The 18,767-nt window shown below is 42.9% G+C and overlaps 1 protein-coding gene across 1 annotated transcript; it reads left to right on the forward strand.

Annotated features, from left to right (window-relative positions):
- The first annotated feature begins 5,385 nt into the window (after positions 1 to 5,385).
- On the forward strand, positions 5,386 to 17,963 carry BMP2 (bone morphogenetic protein 2). Its single transcript, XM_004433768.3, has 3 exons — positions 5,386 to 5,844; positions 7,032 to 7,381; positions 14,835 to 17,963. Exons 2-3 carry the CDS (start codon positions 7,039 to 7,041, stop codon positions 15,677 to 15,679), a joined length of 1,188 nt encoding a protein of 395 aa, XP_004433825.1. The 5' UTR covers positions 5,386 to 5,844; positions 7,032 to 7,038; the 3' UTR covers positions 15,680 to 17,963.
- The last annotated feature ends 804 nt before the right edge of the window (positions 17,964 to 18,767 follow it).

An 18,767-nucleotide genomic window follows, 5' to 3' on the forward strand; every position in this document is an offset into this window, starting at 1 on the left:
GGAATCAAGAGACCATTGGCATGGTGGGGGGAAAAAACCAAACAAACAAAAACATGAGTTCTAGAATAGACTACTGACTGTGCTACTTGCTTGTTGTATGACTTTGGGAAAATAGCTCTCTAGCACAGTTTCTTCGTCTGTAAAATGGGGGTAATAAAACCCAATGAGCAAGGTTCTTGTGAGGGTTAAATGAAATGATAAGTGGAAAGCAACTAGCACATGAAACTCAGTAACTAAAGGTGTTGGTGGAAATTCTGCTGTTGCTAATGCTGATGTTCATCAAGATGCCTACTGATCCTATGGAAATTCTACTCATCCTGAATGTTCCTCTCAAATTCCCTCCCTTTGAAGAATTTAGTGAGTCTACATTTCAGAAGTGAGATTGCTCTCGATTTAATTTGCAGGACTTGTTTCTCACTTCTCTTAAAGTCCTTATCTCATATATCTTTATTTACCTGTGAATATGTCCCATCTTTTCTGCCAAATTCTAAATGCATTATGTGCAGAGATTATGTATCTTTGTATTTCCTGGAACCTAAGTGACATAGTGCCATGGGCATCATAGCTGCTCAATGAATATTTGGAGACTGGATATGTAAAGAAAAATTCTATCATTGACTCTTCACAGTCTAATTAACACAAAATCAAAACATTTAAATATCATTGACAAGATATGCAAACATATTGATATATGGTAATGAGATAATATTTAATGACTATCTAAAACTACCTATTGGAAGACCATAATTATTTTTCAGAAGCATGTGCTCATTTCACATTCATTTTTGTCATCTACCAAATGCAAAAGAAAGTAACATAAAACAAAATCAATCTTCCAAGAACCAATGACCTTAATTTGCATGTGTATGGAATTCAAATTTTGCAACTTTTTTTTTGTCTTGAAACATATCTATTTTTCACAACAGCTCTGTGAGGAGATCAGCTATTCATCTCTACGTATCATTCGTGAGGGAGCTGAGACTATGAGAATTTGTTATTGCCCTAGATCGACCCAAGTGGTGACCTTTCTGACGAAATACCCATTGTTTGGCAACATGATAAAAAATGTTAGGAAAAAAACAAACAAACTGACATACAAAGTTCTATATCTCAAAATCAGGCCATAATAGTTCAGGAAGCAAGCTGAAAAATAAAGATACATAGAGTAAGTAGCAATCAGGATCTTGTGTTTGTACAGCATTTTTAAATTCTCCAAGTCCACACATGTTATGCATTTGACCTTCATCATGCCGTCTGAGGCAGGCAGAACATACATTTATTTACCCTGATCAACAGATGAGGCCAAAAGATGACTATTTTAAATTCAGCCATCCAGCCAAACCGGAATTGGAACCTAAGTCACCCGACTATGTCTTGGGCTGTGATCAACATGTTTATAGAATGCCTACTGTGTGCATCCTAAAATAAATCTAGTCAATTCACAAAATTCATTCTCTCTTAATTTTTAAGATGTAGTCAGTATTTGCCTGAAAGTAATAACTCTGACTTGGCCTATTAGGCCTAGTTTTACAAATAAGTCACTCCACACCACCCATCTTTCCTACCATATCTAATCATACATTAAATGAGTAAAAGTTTGATTGACTAGATGCTGCTCTTGTGCTGTGGCTCCTGGTTCCTGTGACAGAGCTTCATCCAGGTAAAGTAAGTAGAGTCGGTGTTGAGTGTCACACTAGTAACAAAGTGATATATATCCTAAAAAGCCAAGAGGTTTCTCAGGGGAGTTGCCACAGGTTTCAGTGGAATGACAATTATAAAGTAGATGGATCATTTAATGCCCGGCTGTGACCTTTACAGTACATGAGGATCTTTATTTTAATATTAATTTGCATAATGGTTAGCCTACCAGGAACAATGGTGAATGCTAATAGCTGCAGGATGCAATAAATTAAACATTATCTGGTCTGAACTGGTAAAGGAAAAGTTGCCAAAGTATGACTCTTTAAGCACTTCATTTCATCCCAGGTCATGTCCATACATAATCAAATGTGGATTTCCAGTATCTCTTAGAAAACTGGCAAGAATTGACTAGAAGGGAATAGCAGCAACCTCCTTTATATAGAATCCTTAGCTGGTAGGCTTTGCTTTTTTACATAACTTGCCTGTCCCCTCTGAGGTAGTTGAATTTGCAACTAATATCACCTCTCCCCTAAACAACTCCCCACCCCCACTCTCGCCACTCCCCACATCTGGCAGATACACCAAATTTGATATACCCAAAAAGAATGAATCTCACCTTCTGGGTTGAAAAACTTTTAATGAACCTTTGGAAAATGTAGAGTTGACCATGGCTAGCAGTAAGTGATATTTTCACACTCAAAGTAATAACCCTGCTTTCTGAGTTGCAGGTGGAAGGTTAGCACCTTTTAGCAAAGAGAATAAAAAGATATAGGTCATCTCCACTTAGAGGTATCATTTTTAACTATTCGTATTGCCTGGAAAATGGGTAGGTATGGTCATCTTGTACTTTGTACCCCAACTCAGTCTTTGGAGTTTATTTATTTACTTATTTATTTACTTATATATTTATTGACTTCTTTCTCCCAAGCGTTTGAACTCATTTCCACCACAAGAGGGCAGCCATCTCTAAAAAACAACCAGAGAGCCTGGATCTTAAGAGAAATACGATCAAACTTGAGGAGGTTTTGCTTGGGAAAGGCATTCAGCTGCCCCTCAGAAATCACATATCCCACATAAAAGAGATCCTGTGACGGGCAACACTAAAATGGAATAGAGTGTCCAGAAGGTCCAATTTTCCCTCAGTTTCTTGACTATCAAAGATTGTTTGATAAACTGACAACGTTCCCATTTCACAAGTTATGAAGGCCTAAAGCTGCAAGACATCCTTGATGTTATCCCCAGAGATTTATTTTCCATCTTTACTTGAGGAGCATCCACCAGCTATCAACTTTCTCCTCTTCCAAAGTTACACAGTGATTTTTGTCTCATATAAGTTTTTTGTTTTTTAAATCTCACTGGTGACAGAAACAATTGTTAACTTGTCAGTTAAACTTGACGGAGAAGGAAATAGTTTCAGAAGCACAAAAAACACTTTTCAACTTAATATCTACGAGTAGAATATGTTCTATTGCCAGCTAGTTTGGTGTCCAGTGATTCAGAGTGACAGTAACTTCCACAGCGCTTTATTTTCAGTGAATAAAGTAGCATGTTCCTGAGTGTTTTGCCGTCCCCCCTCCGGCCCTGAATTTATTTTTCTAGTAGGCAGGCTTCCTCTGAAATACCTTATTTGACCTTTATACTTTCAGAAACAGCAGTGCCTAATTCCCCTCTGTGGGTTGCTAATCCGATTTACGTGAGCGGAACCTAGAATTATTTTAGCTTCCCAACTGAAAAAATAATACACATGCATAATAGATTGTTATGAGCTCCTGATTCAGACTTTTCTCTTTCTACTTTGCAGGCTGAAGGTTCTGTGCAGGCAAACTTGATTTTGCTGATTTGGCTTTTTCAAAAAACCTTCTGCCCTTGGCTTCTGGGACCTTTTGGGTAACCCTGTCACGCTATGCATGGAGAATCCTGGAATCCTGGGGGGAACAGAAAGCCTTGGCCTCAAAACTCATGGTGCAGATTTGGGGAATATTTCAGCTGAGGAAGACAACTGACTTGACCACACGTCACAGACCTGCTGCTGGGGCCTGTTGGAAGGGGGTGGGGCTGAAGGTTCTAAGGTTTCAAACCGGAATTGTCTTTATGCTTGGCTCACACTGTGCATTATTTTACCTTCCTCTGAGCTGGGCCAGATAAATATCACAAGGCATGAAGAGATAGCTACCATAAAAAGAAATAAAATCCCTCTCATCCTCTCTTCACGGTGCCACATACAGTCCACGTTGCGCAAGTCATGTATAGCAGGATGACATCCATTTCACATATATAGACGTATATTTATAGAAATGTGTGCTTTCGTTAGCATATATTTATATATTGGATATATTCCTAGAGACATACACGAGTATATTTGTATATTACATATATATTTATCTAAATATATGTGCATATTTAGATAAATATAAATGTATACATATATTTCTATAAATGTAAGTGCCTATACATACATTTGCATATGTAATGCATATATCTGTGTGTTAAAGTCTAAATAACATCCAGTTTCCAATCTCTAGTTTTCTTTTAATCCTCCTCCCACCCCGGGGAAACACAAAAGTGTCTACCCCAAGCCCATGTCAAGATGCCTTGTAACTTCGCTGAGTTCTTTTTTTTTTTTTTTCCAATCGTCTATCACTGAAAACCTTCAAACTGAAAGTTGAATAACGGGCCGGTGAGGAAATAAAAGCTGGACCTCGTACTTTTCTGGAATTTCGCCCCTGGAGTCCCAGCGAGGGTCCGGCGCTCCAGTTTTTCTCCCCTTTGAGGGCAGGGGCTGGAGGCGCGAGCGCCCCCAACGGCGGCCGCGCGTCCCCGCCGTCGGCCCCACCCCGCCGCGGCTGCCCCGGCGCTCGGTCCACACCCCTGCGCGCCGCTCCCGCCCGCTCGGGGATCCCCGGCAAGCCGCGCCACCGAGGGGGAGGTGTTCGGCCTCGGCCGGGAGGGAGACGGCAGGCGGCGTCCCCTTTAAAAGCCGCGAGCGCCGCGCCACGGCGCCGCCGCCGCCGCCGCCGCCGCCGCCGGAGTCCTCGCCCCGCCGCGCCGCGCTGCGCCCGGCTCGCGCTGCGCCCGCCGCTGTGTTTCCCACACCCCGCCGGGGACTGGCAGCCACTGCCGGACATCAGCCGCCACAGGCTCCGCCGCCGACCCCAACGACCTCGGGGCGAGCGCCTCGCGGATTACTGGGGGCTCCGAGGCACCCGCGCGCCGCAGACCCCGCGCGGGCTGGAGCGCCCGGCCGTGCGCGCCACTGCGCCGTCGCCTCGGCTGCCCGGGCCGCGCCAGAGCCCAGGACCGGCGCGCGGGGAGCCGGGGAGCCGGGAGCCGAGCCCGAGCGCCGCGATGCCGATCACCTCCTGCCGGAGCTCGGGGGCCTGGGACGCACCGGCCGAAGTGTGATTGGACTCCAGGCTGGCCACAAAGGGCACAGCAGCTTGGCCTGGGGGCTAGGAGAGCGAGGGGAGAGCGCGGCCACCCGCCTCGGCGGCCTGGGACTCGGCTCGACTCGCCGGAGAATGCGCCCGAGGACGCCGGAGCGCCGGAGCCGCGGGGGTTTCAACTGGCTAGCGCTGATGGGGGAGCGCTGGAGTAAAGCAGAGTGATGCGGGGGGGCAGCTCGCCCGGCACCGAGATCGCCGCTGCGCCCTTCCCCGGACCCGGCGTCGCCCAGGATGGCTGCCCCGAGCCATGGGCCGCGGCAGAGCTAGCGCGGAGCGCCCGACCCTCGCCCCCCAAGTCCCGGAGCCGGCCCCGCGCGGGGCCACGCGTCCCCCGGGCGCTGCTGGTTCCTAAGGACAACGACCGCACCAGCTTTTCCTTTCTCCCTTCCCTTCCCTGCCCCGCACTCCTCCCCCTGCTCGCTGTTGTTGTGTGTCAGCACTTGGCTGGAGACTTCTTGAACTTGCAGGGAGAATAACTCGCGCTCCCCACTTTGCGCCGGTGCCTTTGCCCCTGCGGACGCAGCCTCGCCGCCTCCGAACCCCGCCGCGTCTCCACTCCTCCGCTGGGCCCGACCCCAAGACGCCGTTCCCTGCGTGAAGAAAGGGACTGCCCGGCCGGCACCCGGGAGGAGAAGGAGGAGGCAAAGGAAGGGAACCCGGTCCCTGCTCCAGGTCCTTCGGCCAGAGCTTTTTCCATGTGGAGGCTCTTTCAATGGACGTGTCCCCGCGTGCTTCTTAGACGGTCTGCGGTCTCCTAAAGGTAGAGGACGTGGGCCCGGGATAGGGACTGGGGGGGTGGTGGCGGAGCCCGTCCCGGGCCGGGCCTGGCCGGACGTAAACAGGCCCCCCTTCAGGTCCACGTGCAGCCGTGCCCCTGCGGGGATGCCCCTATCCTACCGCCCCCGGCGACCCGTCAGCCTCGCCCTCCTGGCTCGCACTCTTCCGCCCCTCCTCCCTCCCCTCTCTTCGGTATTTTATTAGGGCTGTTAACACTTAGATGATTAAAAAAAAAAAAAAGTCAAAGAAATCCTTTCCAGAGGGTGGCCCCTGGATTTCACCCGTTAGCTGCCAACCTGTACGCCCTGCCATGGCGATTCCTTTTGCCTTCTTCAGTGTTCTGTGGGAGACCTGCTCTCTGCTCAGCGCCGCGTACCATTTGGGAAAAGACTACAAGTTGGGGTTCTCCCTGTTTGTTTCCAGGAATGTGAGGGGGGCAGTACTTCAGTGCCACCTTGTTACTGACACGTGAATTAATAGATATTAGCCATTTACGTAATCCCAGGAAGATACATGTGCATCTTGACTGCATTAGGAGGGGTTCGGGGATAGAGTGGCCTGTCCTGACACCTCTGAGGTTAGAGGCGTGGGCCACAAGTTGCAAGTGGCTTCAAGTTGCAAGTGGCTTCGGAAGTTGTGGCCTTGAGTTTACTGGGTCTGGAAGTTATAGACTCTATGTGTGTGTGTGTGTGTGTGTGTGTGTGTGTGTGTATCAGGAAGTTCTATACAGTGCCTCTGAGGAAGTCACATGCACCATTTGTGCGTGTTTATATGCAGGCGAGAGCTGGGCAGTGTGTGTTTGGGTTTGTTTAGGGGACGGTGGGGTGTCAGACCAAGCAGTGGTTTCCCCAGGTTCCCTTAACTGGCTGTCGGCGCGAATGTCACAGAATAAAGGGTGACAGTCATTGACTCGGGGGAAGGTGCAAATCATGTCAGACGGATTGAGAGTAGGATGGGAGAGGGAAGCCTTCTGGCTCAGGAACTAGGGGCCTTCCATTCTCCCAAACTTTCGGGCTGCAGCTCCTCTGAAGTATCCCCGGCGAGTGTTGCAAGCCAGGTGGGAACCCTGGAGGAGGAAGCAAGCGGACCGAGCGGGAGCCGGGGCCGCGGGGGCGGAAGGGGGGAGGGCTGGGCGGGGAACTCGGTGACTCACGTCGGCCCTGTCCGCAGGTCGACCATGGTGGCCGGGACCCACTGTCTTCTAGCGTTGCTGCTTCCCCAGGTCCTCCTGGGCGGCGCGGCCGGCCTCATTCCCGAGCTGGGCCGGAGGAAGTTCGCGGCATCGAGTGGCCGCTCCTCGTCCCAGCCCTCGGACGACGTCCTGAGCGAGTTCGAGTTGCGGTTGCTCAGCATGTTCGGCCTGAAGCAGAGACCCACCCCCAGCAGGGACGCCGTGGTGCCCCCCTACATGTTGGACCTGTACCGCCGGCACTCGGGCCAGCCGGGCGCGCCCGCCCCGGACCACCGGCTAGAGAGGGCAGCCAGCCTCGCCAACACGGTGCGCAGCTTCCACCACGAAGGTGAGGCGAGGGGCAGGGAGTGGGGGCGGAGACGGGGGCGGGGAGTCGTCCCGCAAAGCGCCCCACAGTGGGCAGACTGCAGGCATCCCTGGAAGGGCAGCCTGGCCGGAGTGCCAGAGACGTTTCCATTCCTGCCTCTGTAAGAACCTTTTGGAACCTGGTTTTAACGCACTCCCTGTGTGGCGGGGGAGCCAGGGATTCCCCTTTGGTAAATCCTCACCTTTTTCCTGGCTTGCAGCCAGAAGAGCGACTCCTCCTCCAGGAACTGGAGAGAAATCAAGTGATGGGGAAGATGAGGGCAAAAGGTCTGCGCCTAGTCAGCTAAAGGTGCCAGAATTCCACAGGGGAAGCAGGGGAAGGAGGGCACAGACTGGGATCTCGTGAAGTCTGTTTGGAAGCCTTTGCTCTATAAATCTGCTTCCCCTGCTTCAGCTGCGGTTTCAGACTGGAGAGAGCCAAGAGCAGAATTTTCAGAGATAGTATTGAAAAATCAAAGCCCAGGGCCCCAAAGTCTTTCTAATTTACAGTTGATCTGGGTCTGGTTTGGAAGATTTCAAATCCCTATCTAATCTCCGTGGGAGATCAATTCCACAATCAATCTTATTGTTTCCACAATGACTTTCTTGTCTTGTGCTTAAATCTGAGATGAACTCCCCGGTGGAGACAAAGCAAGCCTTCAGATAAAAGCTTTTGCAGCAGCTGCCTGTTTTCCTTCATGTGCATTGAAATGTGGACCTTTTTTTTCTTTTATGATACTGGATGTGGTTTTTCTAAGGTAGGATATTTCTGCTTGTTTCATCAGAAAGGCATTTAGTGGATTTGAAATGTCTTAGAGCAGCTATTGAGGTCTGTTGTACCCAAGTTCTTAGAGCAATTAGTTAAAAACATGTTCCATCTCAATTCTTTCTATACTTTTAAATGCCCCTTTGGCTTAATACATTATAAATAGAGCACAGGGTTCTTTCAAGCTCTAGAGAAGGATATGAATTTGTACATCACAGGGCAGCCAGCCGCTTGTAGGATATTGGGGAGATGGAAGTGAAGTTCCCCTTTTCTTGCCTTGTCCTGATGAGGTGGTAAATTTCAAGTGGATATCTACGCTCTGATATACAGAAATCAGAAATGTCACAGCCAGACATTTTCTCCCAGTGTGAAAGATGACCTAGACTTGTGAGAACAGCAGTCGATAGTGGGAAGGAGTCCCAAAGGCAGGTCACATAACAAAAGGTACTTTTTCATCAAGGCAGCCATATATTATGAAGGGGACACTGAATTGATAAATCAGATTTTTCCAGCACATTTCCAAGTGAGGTGTTCTCTGCTAGGAGAAATCAGATTTGAAAGGCAGTAAGATCTCCTTCTAGTCCTTTAGGATTCGTCGAGGGAAAGCAGAAGTTGTCTGTTGTCATATGTAGAGAAGTTTTCGTTCATGTACATCCTGTGATCACAGCCCTGGGGTGATTATTGAGCCGGCTCTTCATTCCCAGCTGATGCTGATTAGAATAGTTTTTCTGGATAGAAAACTAACAAGAATGACTGTTTTAGCCACCTCTCCTGGAAATTTAGCATGGAAACCATTCTTAACTTTATTTTTAAGGTCAGGAAGATACTGTGTGTGTCTTATAACTTAAAAGGAAGAACTCTTTGGTCATTGGACACCTAAAACATTCAGTTGCATGAGGATTCCATCCATGAAGTCTCCACATTTCTTCCTCTAGAAGTGGCTTGATCAAAACTGAACAGGCTGCAAATTATTTGAGTGTTATTTTAACTTAAATAGCATGCTTGAATTTATGTCAGAATTTATATCTTTAAAAGTGTAAATGTCATGTGCAAAATAGTACAGAAGTTACCAACTTGCTTAAAATCAACTTGCAGTAACTTCAGATCTTAATGCAATTAGGTGATAGAGAACAGCTATGTAATTTTTGCCCCAAATTTCAGCAAATCCATTTCTTTTCTTGTTATGACTGTCTATCATCATTAGGTCACATATTGCACCTTTTCATTTTTGTATAACAAAGGATTTGGTTTTTATAAACATCCTTGCGCCATGCATGGCACTAAAAATCTTTTAATAAACCATGTGACTAAGCTGCTGGCTTAAGAGCAGAATTTGGTTCATACAGCATTAATGGACATTTATTTGGTAAAGGACTAAGGGACATGATTACAAGAATTACCTGTTGGTTTTATTCGTGGGTGGGATCTGGATGATTTGGTGAAATTACAAGATGAGATATCATGATGGAGTTCTTTCAACCAATGTGTGAAGATAATGTGACCACATGGTAGGCGATCTGAGACAAAATTATCAGTTGTCATTTCTTGTATTAAACTTTGTCTTCTTTCTACAATGGCTTTTCTTCGTGAGTGTCCAAGTGCTGCAAAAATTTTCTTTTTTCAAAATTGTTAAAAAGTGCTTCAGCCACATAGGCCCTTCAGAACTGTCACTGAGGACAGAAAAATCACTTCTCTGACTGGAAAGAGTGTTTTGTGCTTTCCTAGTTAAAAACACATTGAAATTGGTTGACTTCATTGGCCCTGAAAAAAAGTCTGTATGCTTTCCTGTCAGATCGGAATATAGAAGGATCACGTGCTTGCTTTCCAGACTCTGAAGGACACAATCTGCTTTTTGCATGAAATAACTGAATTATTTGCCTCTATGACTAAAGCTTTGAAATAGAGATTAACCCTGTTCCCACAAATGTAATTATCGTGAAAATTATCCATATAATAGGAAAGTTCAAGAAACAACCATTGCCCTGTGAAAGAGAACTTATATCACAAATTCCCATTGCAGCCAAAGGATTTGGACACACACACCCTCAAAACCAGTACCTACCTGGTGTGCTTCCCTAAGCGTCCCCGAGTATTTCAGTGTGATTACAAAAAGCCCCAGTAAATAGAGCAGGCCTGCTATTTGGAAATGCTCATAGAGATTGTGGCTTTGGTGACCAGTGATAGTTCGTGCGCTAACATTTTCTCTTTCACCTCTTTCTGCATGGTTCCTCTGTATTCTCTCTTGATCCCCTCTCATTGAGCTATTTTGTCTTTTTTTGGACTTGCCCTTTGTGTATTTCACTAAGTAGTTAGACAACAATAAGAGAGCATGCCATCATTCCAAAGGTGTTGGGGCTAGGGGTGGGCAGAGGCAAATCAGGGTTAGTGATGATGACCATGCTCTTTCTTTGGCAGCCATCTCCTTTGTTATCTTTAAAAAAAAAAAAAAAAAAAAACTGATTGCTTCTAACCTTTTGTATTTTATCTTTTTTCTCCTTGCCATATCAATTCTATAACCATTATTTTATATTCTAGAAAATATTATTTATTATTTTAACCCACTTTCATTTAATTTCAGAGCAGTGATTTCCAACCTTACTGATTTGCTAGAACATCTCCCATTGTTATTAATTTCTTAATGGACTTTTTTGCCCAAAGAGTGTTGCAAAATTCTCAAAACGTAGTAATAACTCACTTTTTGCTAAGATGTGCCATACTGCAGGACAAAAAGGCAGCCACAAAATATCAGTGGTTCCAAACAAGGTCTTTGTGTCCCAGTGGGCCCTGCCACTTTACTCAACTGCTCCTTTAGTTCTGTCTGCTCTCTCCACCAAACATGGGTAGTATATTTCTGTCCCTTTAGCTGGGAAAGAACTCACCCTATGGTTATCATTGTATTAAATATCAGTGTGCCCCTAATGCTTTTGACTTTTGTTTGCATTTTTGACTCCTCCGCTATGTTATGTAGTGCCGTCTAGTGGCCAGAAACTTGGGAACTGCAGTAGACTCTAGTTCATAGCTCTGCTCTTCATTTCCTAGTTCTGTGACCTTAGGAAAGTCACATAACCTCTCTGAACTCCAACAGTTTCATTTACAAAATGGAGATAATAACAGTTCCTTCCTCTCTAATCAATTCGTTCTGAGGTAATTTATATATCATATAAAGCTCTTAGTGCCAGACATGGCACAAAAAAGCATTCATCACACTAGCCATTATTATCACGATGACTTCATTCTTTTATGTCACATTCTCCCCTTGCCTAGGGAAGGGTTGTACCTGGGCTGGCTGAGGGAAGTTGGTCTCATCTTTTGGATTATTTTCATGTAGATGAATAATTGACAGGGTGTAGATGATTAAGTTAGAACTTGACTTTTGGAGGAGAGGTTGAATGTCGTTGTTGCCTTATTTTCCTTTACTGCCCCACATTTTTGCATTCATACCTCCATTTATTTGGTTGAGAACTTAGAGGTTCAGGAACCCAGGTCTAAGATAGGCCGGACTCCTCAAATCCATTGGCAAGTTCAGATTATTCAACAAGTGTTATTTATAGAGAATAAATATCTGTATAAATCTCCAGAAAAGCATACATTACCTACTTAATTAAATGCTCTATATTTTCAGAATCCCCAGGTTTGCTGTGATAATTCGCAGAAGGTTTTTTCTTTAATTTACTTTATTTCAAATAGGTTTTGTTTCTTCTACCCTCAAGAAAAGATTCACCTTGGTTCCTTGCAGATCAAAGGAAAGGGTGGAAGGGCACTAACCTCGGGCAGTTGTTTTCCTGGGTTTGGGGGTTTCTGTGAACTTCTGACTTACCTCTGTGACCTGAGTCTACAGTCAGGGGTGTCGTCAGTCATGGAGGCTTTTGTATTAAGGAGAGAGAAGGATCTTTCAAGGAGATGCAGCTGGAAAGTTGGAGAAAGGTCTTCCCATTACTTGTTATTATTTAATAGTGCAATTTTTCTCTTTCTGTAAGGTTGCTAAGTGATTATCCTTTTTGCCACCTCCATTGAGATTTTGAAGCACATGCAATTGCTGCTTTTATAGGTCAAATCTGATTGAGTGGTGACAATTTTATATAATTCAATATGATCTTATAGTTATCTTTTGGAGGGTTATTGTTCTATTTTATGCCTCCTTTATACCCATCTTCTTTGCTTCCTTTACCCGTCTCCCATCGTTCCTTAGAGATTGTCCTTTCTTTGTCATCCTCTGATTGGGTGTGTGTGTGTGTCTTTGTGTTTATAATTGCTTTTTTTTATTTATGGATTTGGGTTCAGGGTTTTTGTTGCCGCTGTGATTTCTCTGGACACCTTCATTAATATAGCTGTTCAGCAAATGCCCTGGATAATTTGCCTTTCCTTCCCCTTCTTTAAAAAAGAAGAGAGTGTTCTTAGGTGTGCTGGTATCAGAGAAGTCAGTCGCTCAGGCCCAGGTCTGGCTTTGTGTCATTGCATCTGGGGGATGCTGCTGATTTTTACATCACTCCTTTTTTCTCTGGGAGCTGTTGGCTTTTCTGCTGAAAGAATGCCTTCAGTGGAAACATCAGAGGGCTCCTGAATTGCAGGGAGGAGAGGAAAAAAGAAGCTAAATACAATCCTTGCTACTTGTTGGAGCCACTGAGGGGCCCTGGTTCCATTGGTAGGAGGGTTATTGTAAAAGTAGTGCCTGGCCTGAAGTACCTTAGCTTACGCTGAGGTTTAGAATATGGATGGCTCCCGAAAGGTGTCCCCAGCAGCTGTGGATTAGCAGGCACGAGGGGACCATGGAGGGCTCACTTTTTGGCCTGATAGTTTTGATGTCCAAGTAGATGAGCTTTAGAAGATCTTTCTGTTCTGAGTCTCTAGCTGCCCATCTATGCCCTCAACTCTTATTCCTTGGCCAATACAAATGATTCTTCTACTCATTTTTATATTATTTGACAAAAGGCACTTTAAAATATGCTCCTGGAAATTTATACTTGAATGTGAAAAGCATCCTTTAAAACCTTTACACTCAAAGGGCACTCCACCAGCTCCCAGCATCGCCTCACCAGGGAGCTTGCTGGAAATGCTGAATCTCAGGCCCCACTGCAGACCCACTGAATCAGAATCTGCATTTGAAGATTTAAGGTGTTCTAGGTGTTTTGTGTGGAGGCTAAAGTTTGAGAAGTGACACATTAAAGCATTACTCTATAATTTGGTGTCAACTGCTTCTGTTGAACTCAGTGCTTCTGGGAAGCTTGCAATGATGACTGTTGCTTGATGATGAAGGTTTACACGGGTGGATCCTTTGAGTGAGTGATCTGAAGCGATTCTCCTGTGCTGAGGCATCTAGATTCTGTGAACAATGTATAGCTGTTTGATTTAGGGGAAATACAACCATAAAATGAGTGAAAATATGGTTTCCTCTATGGTGAGAACATGGTACTATGGCCAAATAGATTTTGTTAGCACTTAGGTTGGATCCTGAATGAAGCAGGTAAATTTTTTTGACAGTGAAATGACAGAATGTGGTAAATATTGGAAAATGTGGAAAATAAACCCAAATATCTCAAATCCTAGTGCTGTTTGCTATCAGTTTAATAATTATATACCTTTGATGATCTGCAGACTACAACATTCAAGGTGCTATGTTATATTTTTGTTTGCTTGGAAAGCAGTACTTAAAATTGAAATAGAAGAATCTTAAATCAGGAAGAACTTTTATGCATAGCCCACTTAAATGACTGTTTTGAAATAATGATAATAGATATAGAATGATGAGATTATCCCTTACATCATGAATATCATAATGGTATTTTTATAGATTTTTATAATTTTTTTTTGGTTTTGTGTCTATTTTGCAGCCTATTATTGGATAGGTGTATATTTTTAAAAAAATATAAAGGAATTACAAACAGAAGAGAGTCATTTTTTTCTTCCAGAAGCATCTAAAATGAGATTTTGATTTTTGAGGTCATAAGGAAGTGAGAGAACAGACAAAATTTGGAAGGTATTTCTCTTGAAATTGTCTGGCCTTGATTACTGCAGTGTCCTAGTACCACTCTTACATTCCTGAAGAAGCAGATGCCTGTAAATGCCTTTGTCTCTGGACTTTTGAGTAAAATAGTAGAGTGTGCTTTGCAAAATGTCATCGTTGATGTTGACTTTCAGAGTCTTTAATTAGGAAACTGAAATCTGTATATCGAGATTTGTAAATCATCTAAATTGCAGAGTGATGTTTTAGAATACCGCTTAAGGGATTGACATTAAAGCCTTTTTCTTTTTAAGAAATGCAATAATTTCCTCAAATCCTCACTCATTAGACGTCTACTAACTATAGTGCTGACTTTTTTTTTTTTGCCCTAAAGTTTGTGAATTCCAAAGAAATGCTTCACCATTGCCCCCATTATTATAACCAACTAGAAGCAGTATTCATGTATTGGATTAGAAACAGTAACAATGAATTGTGAAATTTTGCTTCATGGTATACATAAATGTTGACATTTATGGTTGACATAAATGTATAGAAAAGGGAGAATCCTTTTTTATCTAAAAGGGAAATTTTTATTTTCTAGTTGCGAATTTTTTCATGGGTTTAAATCAAACCCTGAAGTGAGGTTCGCAAATTTGTATATTTAATCAGATTGTCATTACTTATCTTACTAAATGACTTTTCTTCTTTTTCCACCTTTTTATGTCAAATTAGAATCTTTGGAAGAACTGCCAGAAACGAGTGGAAAAACAACCCGGCGATTCTTCTTTAATTTAACTTCTATCCCCACTGAGGAGTTTATCACCTCAGCAGAACTTCAGGTTTTTCGGGAACAGATGCAGGAAACTTTGGAAAACAATAGCAGTTTCCATCACCGAATTAATATTTATGAAATTATAAAACCTGCAACAGCCAACTCGAAGTTCCCTGTGACCAGACTTTTGGACACCAGGTTGGTGAACCAGAACACAAGCAGGTGGGAGAGATTTGACGTCACCCCTGCTGTGATGAGGTGGACTGCACAGGGACTCGCCAACCACGGATTTGTGGTGGAAGTAGCCCACTTAGAGGAGAACCGAGGTGCCTCCAAGAGACACGTTAGGATTAGCAGGTCTTTGCACCAGGATGAGCACAGCTGGTCACAAATCAGGCCATTGCTGGTAACTTTTGGCCATGACGGGAAAGGACATCCTCTCCACAAAAGAGAGAAGCGTCAAGCAAAACATAAACAGCGGAAACGCCTTAAATCCAGCTGTAAGAGACACCCTTTGTACGTGGACTTCAGTGATGTGGGGTGGAATGACTGGATCGTAGCCCCCCCAGGGTATCATGCCTTTTACTGCCATGGGGAATGCCCTTTTCCCCTGGCTGATCACCTGAACTCCACTAATCACGCCATTGTTCAGACGTTGGTCAACTCAGTTAACTCTAAGATTCCTAAGGCGTGCTGTGTCCCAACGGAACTCAGTGCTATCTCCATGCTGTACCTGGATGAAAACGAAAAGGTTGTATTAAAGAACTATCAGGACATGGTTGTGGAGGGTTGTGGGTGTCGTTAGCACAGCAAAGTAAAATAAATATATATATATATATATATTTTAGAAAAAAGCAAAAAAAAAGAAAAACCAAGTTGACACTTTAATATTTCCCAATGAAGACTTTATTTATGGAATGGAATGGAGAAAAAAAAAACACAGCTATTTTGAAAATATATTTATATCTACGAAAAGAAGTTGGGAAAACAAATATTTTAATCAGAGAATTATTCCTTAAAGATTTTAAAATGTATTTAGTTGTACATTTTATATGGGTTCAACCCCAGCACATGAAGTATAATGGTCAGATTTATTTTGTATTTATTTACTATTATAACCACTTTTTAGGAAAAATAGCTAATTTGTATTTATATGTAATCAAAAGAAGTATTGGGTTTGTACATAATTTTCCAAAAATTGTAGTTTTTTTTCAGTTGTGTGTATTTAAGATGAAAAGTCTACATGGAAGGTTACTCTGGCAAAGTGCTTAGCACATTTGCTTTTTTGCAGTGCTACTGTTAAGGTCACAAGTTCAAGTCCAGAAAAAAAATGGATAATCCACTCTGCTGACTTTCAAGATTATTATATTATTCAATTCTCAGGAATGTTGCAGAGTGGTTGTCCAGTCCATGAGAACTTACGTCCTTATTAGGTGATATATTTGGATAAGAACCAGACATTGCTAATCTACTATAGAAACCCTCCCCCCACTCCTTAATTGCAGAAAGAATAAAGCAGGACCAATAGAAATAATTAGGAAAATGACGAATCTGCAGGAAAGTGAATGATGGTTTGTTGTTCTTCTTTCCTAAACTCTAGTGATCCCTTCAAAGGGACTGGTCTGGCCAAAGTATTAAATAAAACATAAGATTTCTTCATTATTGATATTGTGGTCATGTATATTTAAAACTGAGATCTAGTGGCCCTCATGAGGAGTTGGAAATTGATTTGTATTTAACTTTTACCTCATCTGGGAGCTCTCTATGCTCAGAAGGACCTAATTTTCTAACTTTGCCCAACACAAAGCAAAATTGTGCCCATCACATTTTCTGCCCACCCCCTGTTCTCTGTTTGATCAGCTTGCTTTTCTTTCCGAGGCTGTGTGTTTGAACACATTTCTCCAAATGTTAAACCTATTTCAGATAATAAATATCAAAGCTCTGGCATTTCATTCTATAAAATCCAACCTATAAGAGAAAATGGTGCATTTGTACAGCGTTCACAATGATTACCTTGTGTTTGCATTTTCGCTTCTGAAGTTATTTTGGAGGGAGGTGGGGAAAAGGCAAGGAGTGGTTGGAAATTTGCAGGCAAGTCATTTGGTAATTCATTGGAATTACCAATGATTTAGTATTTCATGTGAACCTCTTTGGGGCACAAAGATTTAAGAGAAACCAAAGCTACAAAACAAGCAAAACCTGGAGAACTCAAGATAAAGTTTCAGAGATGATATCCCATGCAACAGAGGCCACGGTGCCAAAAAATTAGAAAGGGAGAGTGTCTGAGATCAGCTTCTCCAAGGACGTCTGCCAGTTGGACTGATGCCCAAGCACCATGAAGTCGAAATAGGCCGCTCAGAATGAACACTTAGTGGCAGGACTTCTGGGCTCTAGGTTGAAATCAGACCCAAAGAAGGGTTTGGGGGGTAGGTTTGGACAACCAGGGAACCCACAACTCCTTACTATTTTACTGGAAGTATTTTAGGTCAATTTCTAGGACTTTGTGTCACCTCTGACCCTGCTATGATTGGTGAGGCCTAGTTCTAATCTCCTTTCCTAGCCCGGCCTTGGAATTGGCGGAAAAAATATTGTGTTAGTAAAGGAACAGACTGTTGTAATTCCTGGGCTAGATTCTGCCCAGGAATTAACGGGATGACCATGAACGTAGTTAGATTTTGGGTGTGATAGGTTTAACCCTTGCCTCGAGATTATGTAAATCATATTTTTAAATTGATACTAGTTATCTTTTACTCCTTCCACTTCTGAAATCTTTCTTTAGTATCTTTTTATTCCTATCCCTATTGCTCTGACATAGGTGAGAATCATTAGTATTAGACCCAAGTTTGGAGGGCAAAATCGTGTATCCTCCAGCCATTCTTCACCCTCTTGCCATGGATATGACAGCAGGCTACACAGTCTTAACATCTTAGAAAATAATAATCCATGTTTTCTCATCTCCAAATACTTGAGAGTGAGAGAGTATAGCATAAGAATTTCCATCCCTTGGGCAGTTCCATCCATTGTTTTGCTTTCTCTGCTTCCCTGTTAATTTTTCTTGGTTAAAATTGTTTTCAATGGTATCAACTCAAATGTGTTCTCTTGCATGTTTTTTATATATATATATAATATATATACACATATGTGTAAATATATATACATTTATATAATATGTAATATGTATAAATATACATTGAAGATATATGTAATATATATTACATATGTATAGATGACGGCATTTTCAGTTTCAGGTTAGTTCCAGAGATTTTGTAATAGTTGAGGACTCTGACCCTCTTGGCAGCTCATTTGAGAAACAGAATCTGCTTACATACATTCTACGATCTTACAGACATTTTGACTCACCTTCTTCATTCTGAGAAAAAACGTATGATAATGAACCCATAACACTGAATCATCTCTTGAATCTTCAGTCACTATTCTGTGGGAACCTTTGAATCCTTTTAGAATTGGCTTTAAAAAAAAATGTAGTAGTTTCTGAATTTGGGAGGAATCACCTTTCAAAATTGATTAAATTGTGTCATCTGTTTTTGTGCTTTTCTAGGCTGCATCATGTGTCTCTTTGGCATGGCTTTAATGTGTATGGCAGGTCCAGATTGCTCTGTTCATTTTTTGCCTTCAAAATTGGGGAAGGGTAGAATGAGTGGTTTACAAATTTATCTGTGCTTCCATCTTTTCATAATTTCTACCCAATTACTACTTTAAATTGTACATCAAGAGGCCAAGTGGAGAGATGATCTGTAAATCTGGTCTATGTTGCAATCTATATAATCACTAGATAATCTAAGTGTCCCATATTTTTTCCCTTCATATTTTATTGGAGGTAGAAAAGTCATTTGTGCAATTCAAAGAACTTTTAAAAATAGCATATTTCTATT

This window comes from Ceratotherium simum, chromosome 21 (genome assembly GCF_057802395.1).
Source record: "Ceratotherium simum simum isolate JZ-2026a chromosome 21, ASM5780239v1, whole genome shotgun sequence".
Taxonomy (NCBI): domain Eukaryota; kingdom Metazoa; phylum Chordata; class Mammalia; order Perissodactyla; family Rhinocerotidae; genus Ceratotherium; species Ceratotherium simum.